Source organism: Pezoporus flaviventris, unplaced genomic scaffold (genome assembly GCF_033815535.1).
Source record: "Pezoporus flaviventris isolate CSIRO_AGI_PZ_B2104156 unplaced genomic scaffold, CSIRO_AGI_Pfla_v1 ptg000035l, whole genome shotgun sequence".
In the NCBI taxonomy this organism is placed as follows: domain Eukaryota; kingdom Metazoa; phylum Chordata; class Aves; order Psittaciformes; family Psittacidae; genus Pezoporus; species Pezoporus flaviventris.
The window spans coordinates 4,106,537-4,126,535 of NW_026892583.1; the positions used below are offsets into that span (position 1 = coordinate 4,106,537).

Below are 19,999 nucleotides of genomic sequence, written 5' to 3' on the forward strand. Positions count from 1 at the left end.
AGGTCTCCTTGGCTTTCCCTGCCCAGCTTTTCCTTCCAAGTGGCATTTTATAGTTGGTTTCAGCACTTAAAAAAACCCTACCAAAACCCAAATGCCCACAAACCAAACAAAATCCCTCTCCCAAACCCCAAACCACTCCTTCCCCAACTTTCCAAATGCTTGAATTCTCTTTTTTTCTCTTTCAAACTGTAGTTAAGCTGATTGTAATAATCTTTTACTGTTGTTTTCCTTTTGTAGGAGGAGGTAGAGAGCTGAAGGGAATAACTTCCTCGAAACCGGTAAGTACTCTTTGCCAGGGCTAAGGAGGTTTACCTAAGAACAGATGATAGGAAGAGCTGGCCTCCATTCCTGGAAAAGTTTGATGTTTACAGAAACTGAAATCCTATCTGTTCTTGTATTCAGAAAATGAAACTTAAGAAGTAAATGTTACTGATGGAAACCCCAGTCCTATGAATAAAATCAGTGCAGGGCTGAGATTTGGGCCCAAGGGTCTGTAAGTACTGAGGATATTTAAATTCATCTACTCAAAAATAATAACCTTAAATATATATTTTTCCCTGTGTAGTACCAGATTTATTTGAAGGGATTTTTGGTGCAGAAAGAGTTCTGTCTAAAATTCAAAGTTAATCAGTCTTTCCATGCACAGAGAAGGCATTCAAGGCTTTTGTGTGGTTGTTTTGGTTTTTTTTCTATCTGTACACCTTGTCATCATCTGTATTTCTAGTGTAGTTTCCAAAATAGCTGTAGTTTAAATACTGTTGTAATGTTTTAGAGGTTCTGGTGTGGATTGTATTTGAGATGATAATAGAGAAGTGTTAATGCACTTAAGTGATTATTGTAGATTTGAAGGTTTGATTCAGTCTCTGAAGAGCTGTATATATATATATAAAACATAAATACCTACTATCTTAACTGCAGTGCATTGGTATACTTATCTGAGTATGAAATTTTAAGTCCTGAAGCAACTACATAAGATACAAGAGATTATTTATAACAAATGAGTGCTAGCAAGAAACTGAATGAAGGGCTGCTGCCTCCAGTAGTTCAAATCAATCCAAGTTGAAATCGGTCAATCCAAGGAATGGCAAATTTACCTCTTGCTCTCAGTGTTCATTCTGGAAGTATGTCTGGGTGTGCAAGGGATGCAGGTACTCCACAGTCCTCTGCTTTCCTCTTGGAAATAGATGATTCAAGCATCAAACAAGGTGTTTGCATGTTTTCCTTTAAAAACGAGTGGGATGAAGGACGTTTGCAGACCAACCCATCCATGCAATTTCAGTCATCTACAGGCTTTTTAACTGAACTATTTCCACTGTCATAAGAATAAAGTGGAAAATGCAGTATGTTTTATAATTAATCTAGAGATGACTTTATACATTTTTGCATGTGGTATTCTAGGTAGTTTATAATGTCACAGGACTTAAGTTTTTAAATCTTTTCTTGAAGTTAAGTCTGAAAGAATAAATGTTCAAAATACAGAAGAATTTTGCACTCACACCATCTGTGTGACTCCTGGCTTATGTAGTTACGTACCTCCTTTCAAAGGGAATACTAGCAAGATTTATTGTTATATAATCACAATATATAATCAGCTGCCCTCACAGATATATCTAGACATTACATAAACCAGAAAGATACAGCCTAGGATTTGTTGGAGGTAAGGAACGATCACGTTGGATAAGTGTTTAAAGTACTTCAGGGGAATTTTTGCACATGGGTAAAGTTGGAGAGTTATTTCTCAGGAAGGAAAGCTGCAAGTGCATGTTCCAGAGTGTTTTAGTTCTAGAGCAGTACAGTCGAGTAACAACTTTATATATGTCATGTCCAGAAATCAGCAACTTCAACAAAGTTTTTTAAATGAATTACGGTTGTTCGTGTCTTCACCCCTGTGAACACGGCTGGGCTGAGCATCCACTTCCTTCTGCAAAGCACTACCACTTTTTTCTTAAATCTCTTAAAAACTGTTTTTTAGGAAGGAAAGAAAAAGCCTTTCTAGTTGTTCCAGGTATCTGTGAAATCAGGTTGGATTAGTTTTTATGAACCTTTAATACTACAAATCCTGTCGGTCAAAATAAGTTGTGCATTAATCGTAGTTGCTTGATCTTTTACAGAAGTACATGTCATTTTTCCCATGACCTAGTAGTGAGCTTTACAGTCACATGTGTTAAAATTACAGATACTGTTTGCATTCCCAGTTGAGAGGACTCTCCTCTGCTGTTTTGTGCTAAACTGTAAAGTTACATAGTTACAGAGTGGTACTAGCTATTCATCAGGAGTTATTCTCATTTGTTGAAGACACCAGACGTATCTGTATCTTTACCCAAACCCTGAATTTCCAAGGCTTCTAAAAGGCTTTTTCCCTCTGGAGTGGGTTCAGTTTCCATTATCCAGCCTCCCACGTGTCTTCTTGAAGCATGGTTTCTTTCAAAACTGCAGTGCTAAGGGTCCTAATGCAGGCTATAGTTGTTCTTGTCAGTGAGTGGAAGTAATAATCCAGGATTCTGTTTTCTCATTAGTGTTTGTGGTAATAGAACAGGGAACTATATGTAATTTCCATGTATCCCTTGATACAAATTACAATTTTATAGAGAGTAGTGCTGCAACGGCAGCTGGTTTTGCTCATCTATGTCACATGTGGGAGAGGCCCTTGCAGAAGGTCATTTCACGTGTTGACTAGAGAATCTGATCGAGCCTTTGTTATTTAAATAAGTAACTTTAACAGCAGACAGCACTGACAGAGAATGAGTTTAAATATAATGCTTTTTAAGCCCCTTTGTCGTCCTCTCTTTTTGTAACATATTTCAGTTTGGAAAGAGAAACAACTAAGTTAAATAAGCGAATACCCCCTCCTGTTCTACCCCCCTTTCATTTTCAGAAGTTCACAAACTTGTCCACCACTTCAGTTTACTGTAGTGAGACAACGTTAAAAGTCTTTAACTTTTGACAATTATTCTCCTTTTACAGCCTACATGTCCAATCTAAACTGTCAATATCCTTTTGAAAGCAATGAAGTCCCGTTAAGAAAGCCTCCGAGTTGGCTACAATACCTGTGCAATAATTGTGAGCAATTTTCAAAAACTAAAAGAATAGGAACTATTTTAACACTTCAGCAATCCTTTAATGGATGGTATCTGGATGGAAAAGTGCCTGCAAAGATTGCTATAGTATGTTTTCTGATGGCTTTTATGTGTATGTATTTATAGATGTTTTTACACCGGTTCCATTGTGATGTGTGAGCATATGGGAGTCTTAATCCTATTTCAGAAGCTGATACATTTAACGTATTTATGAGCAAAAATCTCTTGTCCAACTTCCAAGGCTTTTAGAAGTATGGCTGATAAAGCTTTTGTATGTCAGAGGTTGGAGGGATTAATTTGTTTGTAGTACAAATGAGGATGGTAAACTCGTACTCACGTTCTACAAGTAGAATTCCGGGATTAAAAAGACTTAAAAATTAATGGTTTTGAAAAAGTCTTCTGCTGCTTTATATCAATCTTGTGTTCCTTCAAAATAGGTTTCAACAGAAGTGACTAACTCAGCACTAACTTTGAGCAGTGGGTTATTAATATACTAACATTGTTCAGTCAAATTGCATGCATGCCATCCCATCTAAGAACAGCTCTGTAGTATCATGGAAGTATGCTAATGCAGTACGTTCTGTTTAACAATTCATTGCTGTTGGGGTTGCAGAATTTTTGTCTCCAGAAATATTTTTCTCATCTACCCAGATTTTTAAAACCTTCTCGGTAGTTAATTTTTGTCTGATTTAATATGCAACTGCGGTAGGATATTGGTAGGAAATAGCTGCCTGCAAACTAAGATAAGGGACAAGTATGTCAACTTTGCGATATGTGAGAAGTAACAAATTTGGCTAAATGACTCCAAGGTAGGCGTTTCGTACAGCCTGTAGAGTTCTTGTGTTGGAAAGATTGTTTGTGTTTAGGCTAGAAAGCTGCAGTTGCACATAGTTTGCTACTGAATTCTTGCTCTTTTACCTCCTTTTTGACTTCTGCCCTTCACTAACCAAAAGAAAACCTTATATTTTTCTACAGCACTGGTGTTAAAGAGGAAACCACAAACTAAAGGCACTGGAATCAGCAAAGACACTTTTAGAGAAAGTGGAGAAGGTAGAGAATGGAGCTGCAGACTCTACAGGAGGCTCTGAAAGTGGAAATTCAGGTTCACCAGGTAATTCGTATTCTTTCTTGCTTTTGACTTTAAACTTAAAGCAGCATCAGTATTGTCGATAGAATTACTATTAATGGTAGCATTAAGTAATAGCACTACAACTATAGTAATAATTGTTTTATAAGCATGAAGCTACTTTAGGATTTTATACTCTGCATTTTGACCCCAGTACCTGCTGAGTTTTAGCGAATGTGAAATATCTCCGTATCGGGCTGTGGGTGGGCATTTCTTTTTCCTTTTAATACTTTGCTCCAGTGATAAAAACATTCTGAAAACTCCATATTCAGCAGTTTCTGTCTGGAAGTTTCTTCAGCATTCAGTTGGCAGCGGAAGAATATGGTAGAGGAACTTTGAAGTGAAATAGCATAGTGCTGCATAGTCTCACCTGGTGCTTCTCCTCTGGAGTGTCTTCTACTTTAGTACCTTCTAAACTTGCAGTTGTGTTGTTCTGCTAACCAAAATGTAGTGCTTGGCCTCAAATTTTTGCTTTTTGGGTATTTTTACTAGTAGCTAGTCCAATACTATATGGCAATAGAGTTGCAGGTTGCCATTCTTTTACAGTATGAGAAATACTACTACTACTAAAGCATAATTTATCAAACATAAAAGAGGGTTTGGAAATCTCTCTTACCTTTAAGATGATCTTAAGGTCCTTTCCAACCTAAACCATTCTATGATTATATGACATATGCTTATTAATTCCTGGAACAAAACTCCTCCAGCCATAAATGCAGAGTAGCTGCCAGCTTGTAATGTTAAATTTATATACGAGACCTTTTCCAAAGACAGTTATCCGGGTGTTTCTGTTGGATATCTGAAGCTCACAACTGTTACACAGTGGCTAAAAGAAATACATGCTAGGTTATGCTGATTGGTGTAACCTATCATATAACAGTTGCAAAATATTTCCAAATTACCTGGTGACTTGTCTAAACAAGTGTTCTAGATGGCTCGTTTAGTAGTTGCTGCAATGATGAACATAGTGCAGGAACTTGAATGGGCAGATTAGGAAACTGAAGCAATGTATACTTTAACAAAATACAACTTTCAGATGGGGAGGAAAACTTGAAAAAGCTAAAGATAAATTTACAGAACTACGGAGTATTTTGCTCTTACCAAACTCCAAGGCCTTTGAATTCAAAGCTTCAATGAAGTTAGGTAGGTAAGGAAATTCAAAGATTGCCTGGGGCATTTTGCTGCAGGCATTAAAATGTTTAAGGCCAGTCAGTGTTTTTTTCCAAGTCTTATCTGCTGTATGGTGATCAAAACGTTAGTCATACTTAGGTTTGTAGAACAGAATCTGCCTCGTGTGTATCTTCATTTGCCTTTTTGCTTAACAAAAAACTTTTAGACTGTGAGTTTTCAGTAATCTTTAGCATCTGTTCATGATGATGATGACAAACAGGGATGAAGACTGGAAAATGTCCAAAAGGACTTTCTAGTTTTTTTTTAACAACTTCAAAGTTGTTTGACCCTGTTTGTCTTAGCTTTGCCCAGTCCTCATTAAAAGTGAGCTCTGCCATGAGACCAACTCTAATTAAATTTAGATCTAGTTGCTGAAACTAGACAAGTCATTACAGCAGAAGGCTGGCTTTTTTCTTCATGATACTGTATGTTCCAGTAATCAGGGCTAAGAAGAAGTCTAAATGTTTACAGTGGAAAATAACACTTGCAGCAACATGTTGGGTGCTTCAGTAAACTTCTCTTGAACTGTGCTGGAGTGGTTACTACTCTGCTTGTCAAATGGCCACTGACAGAAATGGAACTGGTTTTATACATGCGTACACACACACACACACACACACACACAAAGAAATCTTCCCATTAAATGCTTGAGCTATATTGTATATCTTTGGATTTTGTAATTTAGAGATACAGTATAGAATCGTAGAATAGTTAGGGTTGGAAAGGACCTTAAGATCATCTAGTTCCACTCTTGACATTGCTCAGGATTGTGGAGAATTGTCTTACTTACATTTTACTTATCTAGTGTTTCTTTTTCTGAAGACTCTTCAAAAAAGCTTGCCAACTCTCATACAGCCATAGTTTGCCATCCCCTTGTAAGTGGTGGATGAGTGTCTGTGATGAGCATACAAAGTTCAGCTCTGTGCTGTGAGCAAAGCCTCCCAGCTTCCTGATGCAGCGTGTTACCTGTGACTGCTCACATAGGTGTGAAAAGGATGCTCAGTATGACTGTATTTTTATTTGTAGAATAGCTCCTTGATTCCTGCCTATTCCAGTTCACCTCCAGAACTCTGCCTGAAGCTTTATACTGCTACTTTGGCAAAGTGTATCTTAAAATACCCAAAGGAGGTGTTGAGCTGTTCAGAAAAAGCTTGTTTTTTTGCTTCATTTCAATGATCAAAGAATCCTCCATAGGTGAAGTCTGACCAGGTCACTTGCTGTATCAGAGCACAGTTTGAATATTCAGGTGTTTTCCATGCCAAAGCTGTTGCTTATCCTGAGAAGCCAGGACAAGGAGTCAATTCTGCTACTGTGCTGGCTTAATGAATGTTATTTTGAAACCGTTTGCTCTTCACAGCTTTGATCACAAGAGGTGTTCAAGGAGTTGTATTTAGCTGTTCTCACAGAAGGGTTGGGTTTCATGGATGATTCTTTGAGCTGGTGTGTGGAGAAAACCCAAAACATCCTTTTGCTTTTCTGAAAATACCATTAGCTTTTAAAATACCTTAAATTTAGTTTGAGTTCAGGGGGCAGTGCAAAAGAGCATTATATTTTTATTTGCTTATGGTTGGATGATGTGGTATTGTGTGATCCTTAGATTTAACAATATTTGATGAATAGTTTACAGTCACTGACTGTACTGTCTCATGGCTGAGTTTGTGCAAGCGCTTTGTACAAAAACTAACAGATTTGTTGCTCTTCAAACTCTGATCTGGCAGAAAGCACCAAGGGAAAACAAGCTAAGCATGCAAGCAAAAGGGTAATATAACACCTTAGCTCTGTGACACTGAATGGCAGCATGATAAAACAATAATATTAAGTGTAGATAAATGCCAAGTGGTGCACTTTGGAAAAGCAGTCCTGGTTTTACATCTGCAGTAGCAGCCTGTGAAGTAGCTATTGGCGCTTGCAGTGTCAGAGTACTTCAATGTTGTAGTTTTAAACTTTGTCTCCAGATGATAGAGATGAATTAGAGAAGTGCAGGGAAGAGTGCTAAGAGTAATCCCAGCACTGGATTGATTCCTGCACGAGGAGACTTCCAGTGTGATGAGCAATGACTATGGAATATGTGGTGTGGAAAAAAATGTAGGAGGAAGTTGAATAGAGAAACAGTCATAGATTCATAGAATATCTTGATTTGGGAGAGACCCATAAGGGTCATTGAGTCTAACTTCCAACTCCTCTTGACTTGAGTCAAAGCTGGTTTTCCATGGTTCTGTTTGCCCTTGCACTTGCATTATCAGGAGCAGATTCAAAAGGAAAAGGAGGTCCTTTTACATAAGAGTCCTGTACTTTAACTTGAAACTTACTGTCACAGAATCTCGAGTATTTGCCTGAGTCCAAAAGTAATTAAGGCAGATTAATGGAAGAAGAAATGTGTTACTAGCTGTTAAACCTAAGACATAATCTTTAAAGACACCAGAGATACAGATTCCTTAAAGATGGGAAATAACACTCTGTGCTTGTCCAGCACAGGCATCATGCTGATGCCTCTGCTTGATAAGAAAATTTAGCAGGTAAACCTGTGGTCTGATGCAGAATTCTCTTTCTGTTACACTTTTTATAGTTAAAACCATTTTTAGGATGTGAAATGAAATAAACTTTAATTAGTTGTCAAAGTCTGAGTTCTCGGAATGGTATCAGTGCAGGTGGAATGAAACATGTTTCTCTTGCTTTGTCCTTCTGTTTCGCACTCCTTTTCTTGATTCTGAAGAGCAAATAGGGAAGAAAGTACAAACTTTACATGGTTCTTTGCATATGTGGAAAGGACGTAGCAACGTGATGAATAAATGTGGCTGTAACCAAAAAAGAAACTGGCAATTTTCTGTTCACATAGCATTTTCATCCTGGGCCCTGGTTTTCTTTGGTGACAGCCTGGTAACTTTTTCCTTGCTTAGCAATAGACAGCTTTCTCCTGCAGCTGCCTGAATGAAGTGAAGGAGGAAGAATAGTGAATGGTAACCATCTGTCTGCTTTCCTTTGGATGTGGAGGGCATCTATGCTACAATGATCTCAATCTCTCTCTGAGGGAGAAAAGTGGCAAAGATACTTTGGAACATGGGTCTTCCATGTGGTACCAGCCAAGCCAACACATGGACGGACCCTTAGTACTTGAGACATTCTGCTCTTGAATATACAAACAGCTTTTGTGCCTGCAGCAGTTATTTGTGATTTGTGTTTCTTGTGACTGCAAGCAAAGAAGGCAGCAGTTCTAGAGGAGACACAGCTATTAGATTATTTTACCCAGCTGGCTTAAATTGTCCTTAAAAGACATCACTTGTTCAAGAGCTGTTTGGGAAAAGCAGCAAAAGTGGTGGCTTAGTGCAGTAGTCTTACTATATTAATTAGGATGGGTTGGAAATGATGGATTTCAGGCCTTTTTGTTGAAATGGTGTAAACTGAATAGTTTGCTTTTACAAAAGTTCTTAAAAATGTTGAATTTTCAACTCTTAAACAAGATCCATAATGAAATTGTGTTGTTGCATCTTTTTTCTTTCTAGAAATTGGTTGCCCAAATGAAGCAAGATCCGCAGGTAACTATTGAGATTTATATTGCATTATTTAGCCTTAAAAATAAAGGAAGTAACAATGCATGAAGCTTGAAAATTGTAGATATTTCTCAGTCATGTTCTACCTGCTATCACAGTGCTTAGAATGACTGCTGATAGTTTTAAACAAAACCAGTACTTTTAGCTTTATGGAGCCTTTTGACTCCTTCGTAGTTTAAATCATGTAACTCTTGCAGACTATGGTGCAGTTTAAACATGCAGTAGGCTTCTGATTCTATTGGAAGCTGCTCTTCATAAAATCTGCCAGCACTAGAATTTGCTTTCTTCATTTTTTTGAGTATCAGAAGGTTGTACAAGAAGAGATAGGATATTCTGTCCAATGAATTTTGTCCAAATAGAGCATGTAGCTTAAGGCTGTGTTCAGATTGCCTGTTTTAAGTATCCAGCTTCAGCACTGTAGTGTCCAGAAAGTGGGCACTTGGAATTCAGATGCTTCTGAGCTACTGAAGCTAGATTATACATAGACAGCAGAATTCATCCCTTTCTCAGTGGCTGTGGAACAAGACTGGGTTGTCTTGCACAGCAGTTAAGCACTCCAGTGTGCTGAACGAATTCTGTGGAGTTCTCTAACCAGTTTGAAATGTTGAGTAGAGGGATAAAGGCAGCTCCCTTGAGGCTTGCTATGACGTGTTTCCATCCCCATACAGTGCTGGATGTCATAGAAGTTTTTAAGCATATGTTTTTCTGAGCTCAGTGGAGTGCAAAGACAGCTTTTTGTAACAGTGAAGTAGTTAGGCCCCTGACAGGGGGGGATGAACAGGGAGTGGTATTGGAAAATCTGCTTTGTAGAACTTCCTTATTCTGATGGCATCTGGGTAAGGTCTGCTACTCTTACTTGTTGGGAAAGTCTGCTAATGATAAACTTGCAGGGCAATTTGCTTTCAGTTCAGGAAGAGTAAATCTAGTCCCTGCTTCCAATGCTCATAATGCATTTTAATCCCCAATTATTAAGTGGAATCTAGAAGAAGGGAGGATAACTGGTCAGTATCTGGTTTTGCTGGAATTGTGTGTATATTGGAGAAGACTATCTACAAACTGAGACTGTAATGCATTTCAAAATTATATGGAGGATAGGGAAGTTGTCCTGAGCATGAAGTTCCTTTAAGGATACTAATGACAGGAACTATGTTTTAGTGCAGCACAGAAAACCTGCGTAATCTAGTGTAAAGAATTTACAACATAAATAAGAACAAGAATAGTGGGGGGAAAGAGGAGAAATCAGGGAATTTTGCTTCCCTGTCACGTTTCTGTGGAGTTTCACAGGCTTTAAAGTGAAGACAGATTTTTATATTTTAGCTTTAGTCAGAAACAGATAATCCTGCTAAAATAGTTTCCTGACTGCATCCTTATAGTGATGTTTATGGCTTTCATATCTTAAGTTTAAGAATGTGCTATTGTAAGCAAAGTGCTGATATGAATGATGTGTTAATTCAAACGTAATTCTCTTAAATACAGTCTAAGGCATAAATGTACGTAGAAATAAAGAAATGTGTGTCTTCATTTGACACATATGTCAAGTAAGATTTAATAGATAAGTTTGCTGCTGGTCTACACAGTCAAATGTATGATAATGTCTTTGTATAAGTAGCATAAGTGGTAATGCTTTAGGTAATACATCATAGCATGCTACTGTAAACAATATAATACTATTGTATTATATCTTTACAAATTAAATGAGAAATGTTTGTTAGCTTGATGAAATGTACAAATGTGCTTTATAATATGGTAAGCACTAATGGATGTTTTAATGAAATCTTCATTCCAAACTGAGTTGTTTCTGAGTGCTAGAAAAGTTCTCTGGTTATCGTTGCACTCAGTGTCTTAACCAAGGAGGCTTTGTTGAGCCTCTTGAATCTTATTGGCTGTACCTGTACATCCAGAGGTGCTGTGTTTGTAGTGTACAAAACAAACAAACTCAAACAAAAAAACAAACCACCTTCCTGCTACTACTCTCTGTTAACAAATGGAATATCTTTCTCACAGATATTTTTTCTTTCTAATCAGAACGCTGATTTGAAGAAACAACTTCATGAACTTCAAGCCAAAATCACAGCTCTGAGTGAGAAACAGGTAGGGAAACAGAGATGGATTTTTAACACCTTGCTCCAAAGATTTCACTTTTCCCAGCTTCCAAGAGAGCTGCTAAATTTTTAAGTGCAAAAATAGGTATGAGCAGCCAGACGCTTCTGATTTGTATTTGATTTGAGTTATTACTACTCTATCAAACAAGCAACTAGAGTAATCGGTGGAAGCTATAACAATTTCTCTTGTGTTGAAACTAATGTTTTATATTAAGGGAGCTGGGAAAATGAATGAATTTTGTCACTTGCTTTATTATTATCTTGAAACTTACTCTAAGCCAGACCGTTCTGGTTTAGGTAAAGTTGGTCCACACTGTCTGGATGAGGATGCTGGAATTTTTCTGTGTGTCTAGACAACTAAACTGATGTCAGTTGTGGGTACATAATAGATGTTTGGAAATCCATGTGCTTTTACCATGATGAATTATACTACAATTGTCTTACATTTGCTATTTAGTAGGAATTCTCTTTGACAGTTCTAAAGTGTAAGTAATAATTACAACTGAATACTTAATAGAAAGGTTGTGGAACTTGAAAATGTGTCTTGTGGGTAACTAGAAGGAAAATAAGTAACACAGACATCCACAAAACTGGTTCTGATTTTTTCAAAATAACAAAAATGCCCTCCAAAACTAAACTCACTTGAGGAGTCAGTTGTATTGCTATTATGTCAGTAATAGAACCAATAGGTTAATAGATAACACCTTTGAGGAGGGGAAAGAACATGTGCATAGGTAAGCATAGAGTTATGCATCAGTGTCATGTGTAGATATCTGCATTCATCTCTTGTTATCTGCATGTGTTCTGAGGATTACCTTTCCAAAGGAAATGGGCAGACAGTGATTAACGTTTATCTACAAATTGTTTGCTAAACAATTACAGTGTGTTTTAGTAGTGGAACAGTAAGTGTAGGAAGGCACACGTAAGGATAATAAAGAAAATGATTTTTTAATGAGAATACTAATTCAGTAAAAATGGAGGTTTTGCTGATGTGGTGGCATGCCTCTCTTGAAGATGATTTATTCTCTAAAACCAGCATGAGGCTCTGCATGTGGCTGTGTCTCACAGCAAGCGGCTTCAGAAATCTCTGATAAGCTCTGGAGGCCCATGGTAATTTCAGAGTTAGCTTGCCTTGATGCCACAAAGCAAATCATATTGACTGTGAGTTCACATGATCAGCAGGGACGGTGAGATGGGAAGGTAAGAAATGAGTGAGTGTGTCTTACTGTAACTTTTAAACTTGGATTCATAACTCTTGAAGGTTATGTTAGTGTATAATAACAATTATTGTCAATTATCCATCACCAGAAATGCAACTCTGTCTTTTCTGCTGAAAATTACAGCTCAGTGAACTAAAGCACACTCGTTCATGGCAGGAACATGGGCTGTTTCCAGAAGACTTTGAAAAGCAAGTTTTTGACTTCACTTCTACCACACAGAAAATACAGTCAATACAGTCACAGTCCAGCTTCCTTCATTATACATTTATGGTTTTGATTATCAGTAGAACAGTGAACTTCTCTGTTGATGTTTAAATATCTTGTTATATCTACGACTGGACCACAGAGCTGCCCGTGTCCCAGATGAAAGCGGTATTAATGAAGTATGGGTGCTAAAATGCATTGGTCGTGGCAAATGTGAGTTCTAGAAAAAAGCCCTACAACTTCCCAATGCAGAGAAATGCTCACTGCCTCTTATTTTTAGGTCTCTGTGGTACAGACATCTGTGGCTTAGCAGTGCAGAGCTGAGCAGCATCTTGGAGATTACAGCAAAGCCCCTTTTTTCTCATCTTCTCACTTTAATTTCTCTTTAGGAAAAATAATTATTATCAATTGTTTTATGGGGAGAATATTATCCAACAACTTAATTTGCACACAGCATGGAGAAATGTGTGGTTTTGCATAGTAAATAAATGCTTTACATCGTGCAGTGCATTTCTGAGGAGGAAGAGTGCAAAATGTGTTATCTCTGCTCTTGTTTAGAGCCAAGTAAGTAGTCTTGATATCTGGCATCCAAGAAATAAACTCTGAGGGCCCAACTCCACTCTGGACAGTGACAGGAGGCATGAGTGTCACTGTTTGATTAGTTTTTCACACTTCATTAAAAGCTCAAGTTCCAGCCTGTGTGGCTGTCCCTACTCCTTGACAGTGCTGTAGAGCTAATATCCTGATGTTGAGAGGCAGAATACCGCAGTATTTCTGGCTCCTGCAATCTTATGTCAGTCTAATGAACTCTTTTTCTTTGCTCTCTTATTTAGTGAAGTTGCATGAAGACTTGTGCAAGAACTGAGCCAGTGGTAGGTTAGCTAAAAGCTTTTAGCTGCTTTAGGACTTCTCTCCATTTCTGAAGCATTGTGAGAGTAGCACAGACACTTGCTGCCAGTCGCTGCAGTGATTCAGTGTGGCTTAGGTTTCTTGCTGAGAATTAATAATGGCAGCTCTGTTTGGAAGTTTGTGAAATTGAAGAGATCTGGCAAAGGACAAAAGGAAAGCAAGTAGGCTGTGCAGTGTGTAGGCTTAAACCTGAAGGAATTCATTAGCTGATGCAGGGTTCAACTCCTATAGTAGAAGGTATGTCATGTATTCATATGCTTTTTGAAAATGTGAAAGAGGTGAAAATAAATGCTTTGATTTGTTTCACCTGAGAGCTGATGGAGCAGTGTATGCTGGTTGTGATAGCTTATGGAAGAAAAACTACAAAAAGAGGAAAAACTTGAAGATAACTTGCTTTTAAAGGCAAGTAAACATGAATCCTTCAGACAGTAATTTTCCTCTGTTCGTCTCTTTGTTATTACTGTGGAGTTCTAAACTGTGCTTACCTTATTTTACTAATCTGAGGGCAATAAGGTGATGTCAGTTTAACAATCTCGTTCCTATAAATGTGAGTGCTGCAGTCTGGGAACCTGAACGCAGGGGTTTTTAAACTGGTTTCCTCTTTCTTCCCCCACCCTGCTCTCCATTAAAGAGAAGTCAAAAGTCACTGTCTGCAAACAGTTTTAATTGCCAAATTGAAGCTTGGGTTGTAAATATGAATTAATTCTTTTGCTGTGCGGCAGTTTTATTATGTTTTCATGTTTCTTTGTAAGAAAGCCAGAGTGTTAGGAGTCAGCACTCTTTCTTTCACTTTGTATTCTATGAGAGTGTCTTCCTTTGGTATTCTGTTTTGTAGGCTTTTATAATGACCTGTCACTACTCCTCTTTTGTCTGGGTTAAATATGTTCACATAAAGAATTGTATTCTTGAATTTTTCCATGAGGAAGTTTACCAGTGTGCACTCTTTTTGCTTTGGGGAGGTGGAGTGGAAGTTACGTGACAGCAGGGAAAGACTGTGATAGAGCAGGGCTAATGTAAAAGAGCAGGAGAGATGTGATCTTGAAGTAACACCTTTTTTCTACTTCTTCCCATATATAGCTAATTAAAAAGTTACCATAAGATCTTGGTATATGATATGTCATCATTGAGTATGTATTGTAACAGTACTCTTTTCCAGTGACAAGGAAGAAGTCGTGTTTATTTGACTAAAGCAATGTAAAGAAAGAAGTGGGCCGCAAACAAATACATTTTAGCAGTATCACGGCAAATGCAGAGAAATTTCTACATCTGTTCTTCTCCCCATTTCGTGGAAAAGTCAGAGCAACATTGTACCTTAAATGTGGCAGACAGCTTCCAGGGGTAGTCTTTTGACCTTATGGTAAAGATGTGATAAGCGTATCCTAAAGTAATAGCCTGGCTCTTTCCCTTGTGTTTGAAAGGAAAATAAAAGGTCTCTTAGTGTAGTTGCAGAGAAATTCATTGCATCTTCAAGAAAACAGTCTTGTGAAATCTAGACTAGTATTCGAATGCATTTGCTCTTGACGTGGAAAGAATAAAGTGGATCCCTTTGTTATTCTGATTTCTGAAGAGCCATATAGACTTGTATGGAAAAGTACTCAGTTGATAGCATAGGGATACTTGTGTGTTTATTTTTCAGAGGGGAAAAAGTTTAACATACTTTACTGTGAAGAGTAGTTGATGCTGCAGAATAAAATGGGAAAAAAGCACACTATAAAAATGAGCTTATCTCTTTCATTATGAATAGGCAAATCTAGTGAATTAGAATCATAGAATAGTTAGGGTTGGAAAGGACCTTAAGATCATCCAGTTCCAACCCCCCTGCCATGGGCAGGGACACCTCACACTAAACCATGTCACCCAAGGCTCTGTCCAACCTGGTCTTGAACACTGGCAGGGATGGAGCATTCACAGCTTCCCTGGGCAACCCATTCCAGTGCCTCACCACCCTTACAGTAAAGAACTTCCTCCTTATATCCAATCTAAACTTCCCCTGTTTCAGTTTTAACCCATTACCCCTTGTCCTATCACTACAGTCCCTAATGAAGAGTCCCTCCCCACCATCCTTGTAGGCCCCCTTCAGATACTGGAAGGCTGCTATGAGGTCTCCACGCAGCCTTCTCTTCTCCAGCTGGACAGCCCCAACTTTCTCAGCCTGTCTTCATACAGGAGGTGCTCCAGTCCCCTGATCATCCTCATGGCCCCCTCTGGACTTGTTCCAACAGTTCCATGTCTTCTTTGTGTTGAGGATGCCAGAACTGCACACACTGCTGAAGGTGAGGTCTCATGAGAGCAGAGTAGAGGGGCAGGATCACCTCCTTCAAATTCTGCTTCTATTTAAAGCTTACAGCAAATGGAGGTAGTTGAGGTTATTTTAAATCCTGTGTGTTCAGGGTGAGACTCCTTTTAACCTTGCCCCTAAATACATAAGTAATGGCATAGGGAGTTTGGGGGTGATTTTAAGAGTGGTAGTGTAACTTAACCATAGTTTTATGTAGTTGAATAAATGTAAACACGTGGTTTAGACTGACAAAGGAAACTTGTTATTTAAGTCTTCAAAAGATGTCAGGAATAGATTTAAGCATTAATGTTGCTATATTTATTACAGGTACCATAACTGGGTAATGAAAAGATTGGTAATGTGCATAAATTCATCCTGGGAGACTGTTCTTTTTGAACGCTTGTCAATCAAAGTAAAGGTGAATTTTTATAGAGGCTTTTTGAACACATTATCAAAAAATTGTACCCGGAACATGTTCCATCATGTTCTGTAAAGATGAAAGGCAGGGTTTTGGTGAGAGAAAAGGAAGCACAGGAAAGCTAGAGAGCAGGAGGGAAACTGGGCACAGCTGATGGGTAGGAAAGAGCACTTTGAAATGCTTCTGTATAAGAAGGTAGGCAAGATATGCCCGTATGTTGTAGATGCACTTAATGAATACCATGAGAACTTTAGGGCTTGGAAATAAATAATGAAGTCACTTCCTTCTTCCTACCAGTTTTGCCTGGAGTTTCTTATCCCTCCTTTCCCCAAGGTCCATCAAGGGCATATTAAAATGCCAGTTGTTCTGTCAGTAATGGAGAAAGTGTGCAATATGAATGTGTGTTAACAAATAACTCGAGGCAGGTGATGCTTAATTTCAGTTCCAGTTGTTTATCCCTAACTGTATGTATTACTAAACACCTATCTTCTTTAAGTATATGGCATGAATGATAAAGATATGCTAATTCCATGTAACTGCAAGCACTGATTTGTGCCAACTGTTTATAAAGCAGTCTTAAAATACATGGAAAAACAATTTTGTACCTTCCCAGAGTTTGGTTTTAATAATGAAACCCTGTAGTGATACACTCTGATCTGCCTCCCCCTCCTGTAATTGACTATTTATAGTTGCCTTTCTTAGACAGCTTGAAGTAGTCACTCTTCCTGTCAAAAGCTACTGGTTTATCTGGATGTCAGGAAAAGTAAGTTAACAGCCTCTGTGAATCATCAGACCCTTTTGAACCCTCTGATCAGTGTGAACAGCACCTGTTTCGAAGGTGAATGTTTGCTTGAGAAATCTGCATGAGCTTACTATTTTAATCTTTGGTATTTATTTAATTTGCATCCAAATTTTGTGGGAAAATGTGAATATAATGACTTCTCATTAAGTTATCATCTCCCATATTCTCAAGATATACTGGCTGAAGCGAATGTTGAACGTTGTACAGATGATTGTAGATAGGCAGAGTGCATGCATCTCTCCCTACAGCCTCTTTTGCCCCGAATTCTCTTGCAAAACTGATTTTATAATCACCTGCATACGACTGAAATATTGCTAAGTTTTCTCAGACCTTTTTGTAATGCTTAAATCATGATTAAACCCATACTGGCATCTGAACTTGGATTCCCCATTCTTCTCTTAGTGTAACTCCACCTAGACTCCTCACTGCTGGTCTGTGAACTTAATTTTTGCCCATCTAAATATACATTAGCACCAGAGTAACTTAATTTAGGAAATGCAAGTGACCATTTAATGGTATCATTAAAAAGAACAAAACACCCTCCACACCCTACTGCTGCTACCCTTCTTTTAGCACTGCTTTTTAGGCACGATTTGTTAATTTTAGAGTTTGTGCTGTATTTAAGCCAGGTTTGGATGCAGCTGAAGAACTTTTTTAATTGAACCTTGTTGGATACATCTTTCATCTTCATATAAGCCAAGGCACAACTCCTGAATAGCCTGCTCTGCTTGAAAATCAGCATTGTAGCTAGAAAATGGGCAGTTAAACCATCGTATTTCCTTCAAAATCCCATCCTGATGGGGAGAGTTGGTTATTAGGTGCTCCTGCATGTCTTGACTTGCTGGATAACCTCACACATCGCTAGTTATTGCAAGGCCTGCTATTCCTTTTCCTTTTTATACTTGGAGGAAAGACAAGCGAAACATCAGATTGTGGTGACCGGGATTTAGGATGTTTTGTGTAGCACCCTTAAAGGCATCTTAGTTGGAGGCTGGGAGAAAGGATTAGATCTACTAATGAAGTTTTATAAGTGAAAACATGAAAATAGCCCATTCTGCTCCATTCTGCATGCCTTGGTGGAACCTCTTAGCCACAGAAACAGCATTTTTATTTATTCCAAGTGTATCAGTGTTAGCAGATTCTTGGATTTGATTCCCTTTCTGGACCCTTATGGGTCTTTAGTCCCTATTGGAGTTGTTTCGGCTGTTCTGAAAACTGTTGAACTTTGAAAGGGAGAAGAGAGAAAGACACTGCATCTAATGCTCAGAATGCAGGCAAAAACTTGTCTTTGCTGTTTGTTCTCTGTTGCCTGGTTCTTGATTTGAAAATAAGCTTCTTCCTGAAATTGTGCTTTTTGAACTATGAGTTACTGAATGTAGTACAGCTGTAGGCTAAAATACTTGTATTAGGAAAGATTATCTTATTTAATGGTACTATGCCAAGAACAAGACTGACGAGGGCAGTCAGTGTGAGGTGGTGTTTTCCAGCATCTGGGTTACATGTTGCTCCCTCATAGTGCTTTGTGAATTCACTCAGTTCCAGCTCTTCATGCTTATTTTTGAAAGGGACTGAGGTGAATGTGGTATTCTCACACTGCTTCCGTGCTGCCAATTTGGAATTGCTTTCTGTTCAGTCCTGGCCTTTATAGGCGGACCAGGGGTCCTTTGTTCTGGATACTGGATAAATAAATAGGAAATGTGCCTTTATGGGAGTGATTTAGAGAGGAGATGGCATACTAAGGAAGCATGAGAGGGCCAGATGCATGTACAGTGCTTAGGAAAGCTTGTTTTAGGGTTTGCCTTTTGTATTAGAATAAATGCTATCTTCCCTGCTCTAGCCACTGTGAGAGCTTTCTCTCATTTTATTGTGGAGGCTATGACGGGCTTGGGCCTTGAAGGGCTTGAAGAGCAAACAAACCTTAAGGATAAAAGGGTAAGAATGCCCTTGATGGGGTTTCACTAAGTCTCATAGAATGGTTTGGGATGGAAGGGACCTTAAAGCTCATCCAGTTCCAACCCCTGCCACGGGCAGGGACATCTTCCACTAGAGCAGGTTGCTCCAAGCCCTGTCCAACGTGGCCTCGAGCACTGCCTGCGATGGGGCAGCCACAGGTTCTCTGTGCTACCTGTGCCAGTGCCTCACCACCCTCACAGGGAAGAACTTGTTCCTAATATCTAATCTAAATCTCCTCTCTTTCAGTTTGAAGTTTCACCTGTTTCATCTGGCCTTGTTATCTATTATGTACTGTTGTAGGGAGAGAATGCAGTCCTCATCCTCAGCAAACATCGGTGTTCACTGAAGTTATAATCTGCTAAGCATTTTCTGTCTATAGAATTAAACGAGTGGCTTATATTTTTCAAATGTGGGTCAAGTCACTGTGAATTTTACTATCTGTGGCCAGTGCAGTCAGTTTCTTTCAGTGTTGCTCTCATTTCTGCGTTAACTTTTAAGATGCTTGTTCTGACTTACTGAAACTCCAAAAAGCGTATAAACTTTTTAAAGCAGCTTTTCCCCTGCACTCGCATTGCAGAGGCACCTGACAGGGTGTCAGGGAAGATAGGAGGACAGAGAGTATGTAGGTTTCCTTGGTGTGTTTTTGTTTTAATTAGGTCCATTCTTTTCTGAGCTTTCCTTGTTTCCCACTTCAGGCTTAGTCTTGTAAAATCTGGTACTGATGTGCAAGGTGTCTTCCTCAAATTTCCCCCTTTATTGTAACGGAGCAGGTAGATTCAGGCACTGGTGAGTACAGAATTCTGATGGAAATTTTGCTGGAATAAGGTTTGAATTACTGTGGGTATTAGTAGAGAGGTGGAGAGAGGGTGCTTCCCAGGAGGCAATTCAGACAGGGGAACCTCATTCTTCCTTTTCCATGTTGCCTTTGTGAGGGCGCAACCCTGCACTCCTTTGACTATGGAGGTCAGGCTTCAGTTTGTTACCTGTTTTTGCTACAACACTTATCTGATCTACTCTATGGAAAAGAATTCTTGTTCTAGTCTTCCTTTGTTTGATAGTGAGAAATTCTAACCATCTTCTTACAGTAGACGTTTGAAAGCTAGCAGGAAGAAAACCCTTGGAGTTGTGATGAGCATTTCTTCTTTGCCCTGTAAACTCCCTTTAGGGTCAGGTGAGGTGAGTTACAAACAGT

At 38.7% G+C, this 19,999-nt stretch overlaps 1 protein-coding gene across 12 annotated transcripts in view; it reads left to right on the top strand.

Annotated features, from left to right (window-relative positions):
• Nucleotides 1–19,999, top strand: part of PHF21A (PHD finger protein 21A) — a 131,332-nt gene that overhangs the window by 30,899 nt on the left and 80,434 nt on the right. For 7 of the 12 annotated variants that reach the window (XM_061462269.1, XM_061462262.1, XM_061462266.1 and 4 more), the window contains exons 2-5: nt 238–278; nt 4,053–4,188; nt 8,874–8,906; nt 10,926–11,012. In XM_061462269.1, the coding sequence (XP_061318253.1) occupies nt 4,135–4,188; nt 8,874–8,906; nt 10,926–11,012 (174 nt within the window). In that variant the 5' untranslated portion in view covers nt 238–278; nt 4,053–4,134. The remainder of the gene's footprint in view (nt 1–237; nt 279–4,052; nt 4,189–8,873; nt 8,907–10,925; nt 11,013–19,999) is intronic. The other 5 variants (XM_061462271.1, XM_061462270.1, XM_061462268.1 and 2 more) reach the window with 1 other exon arrangement.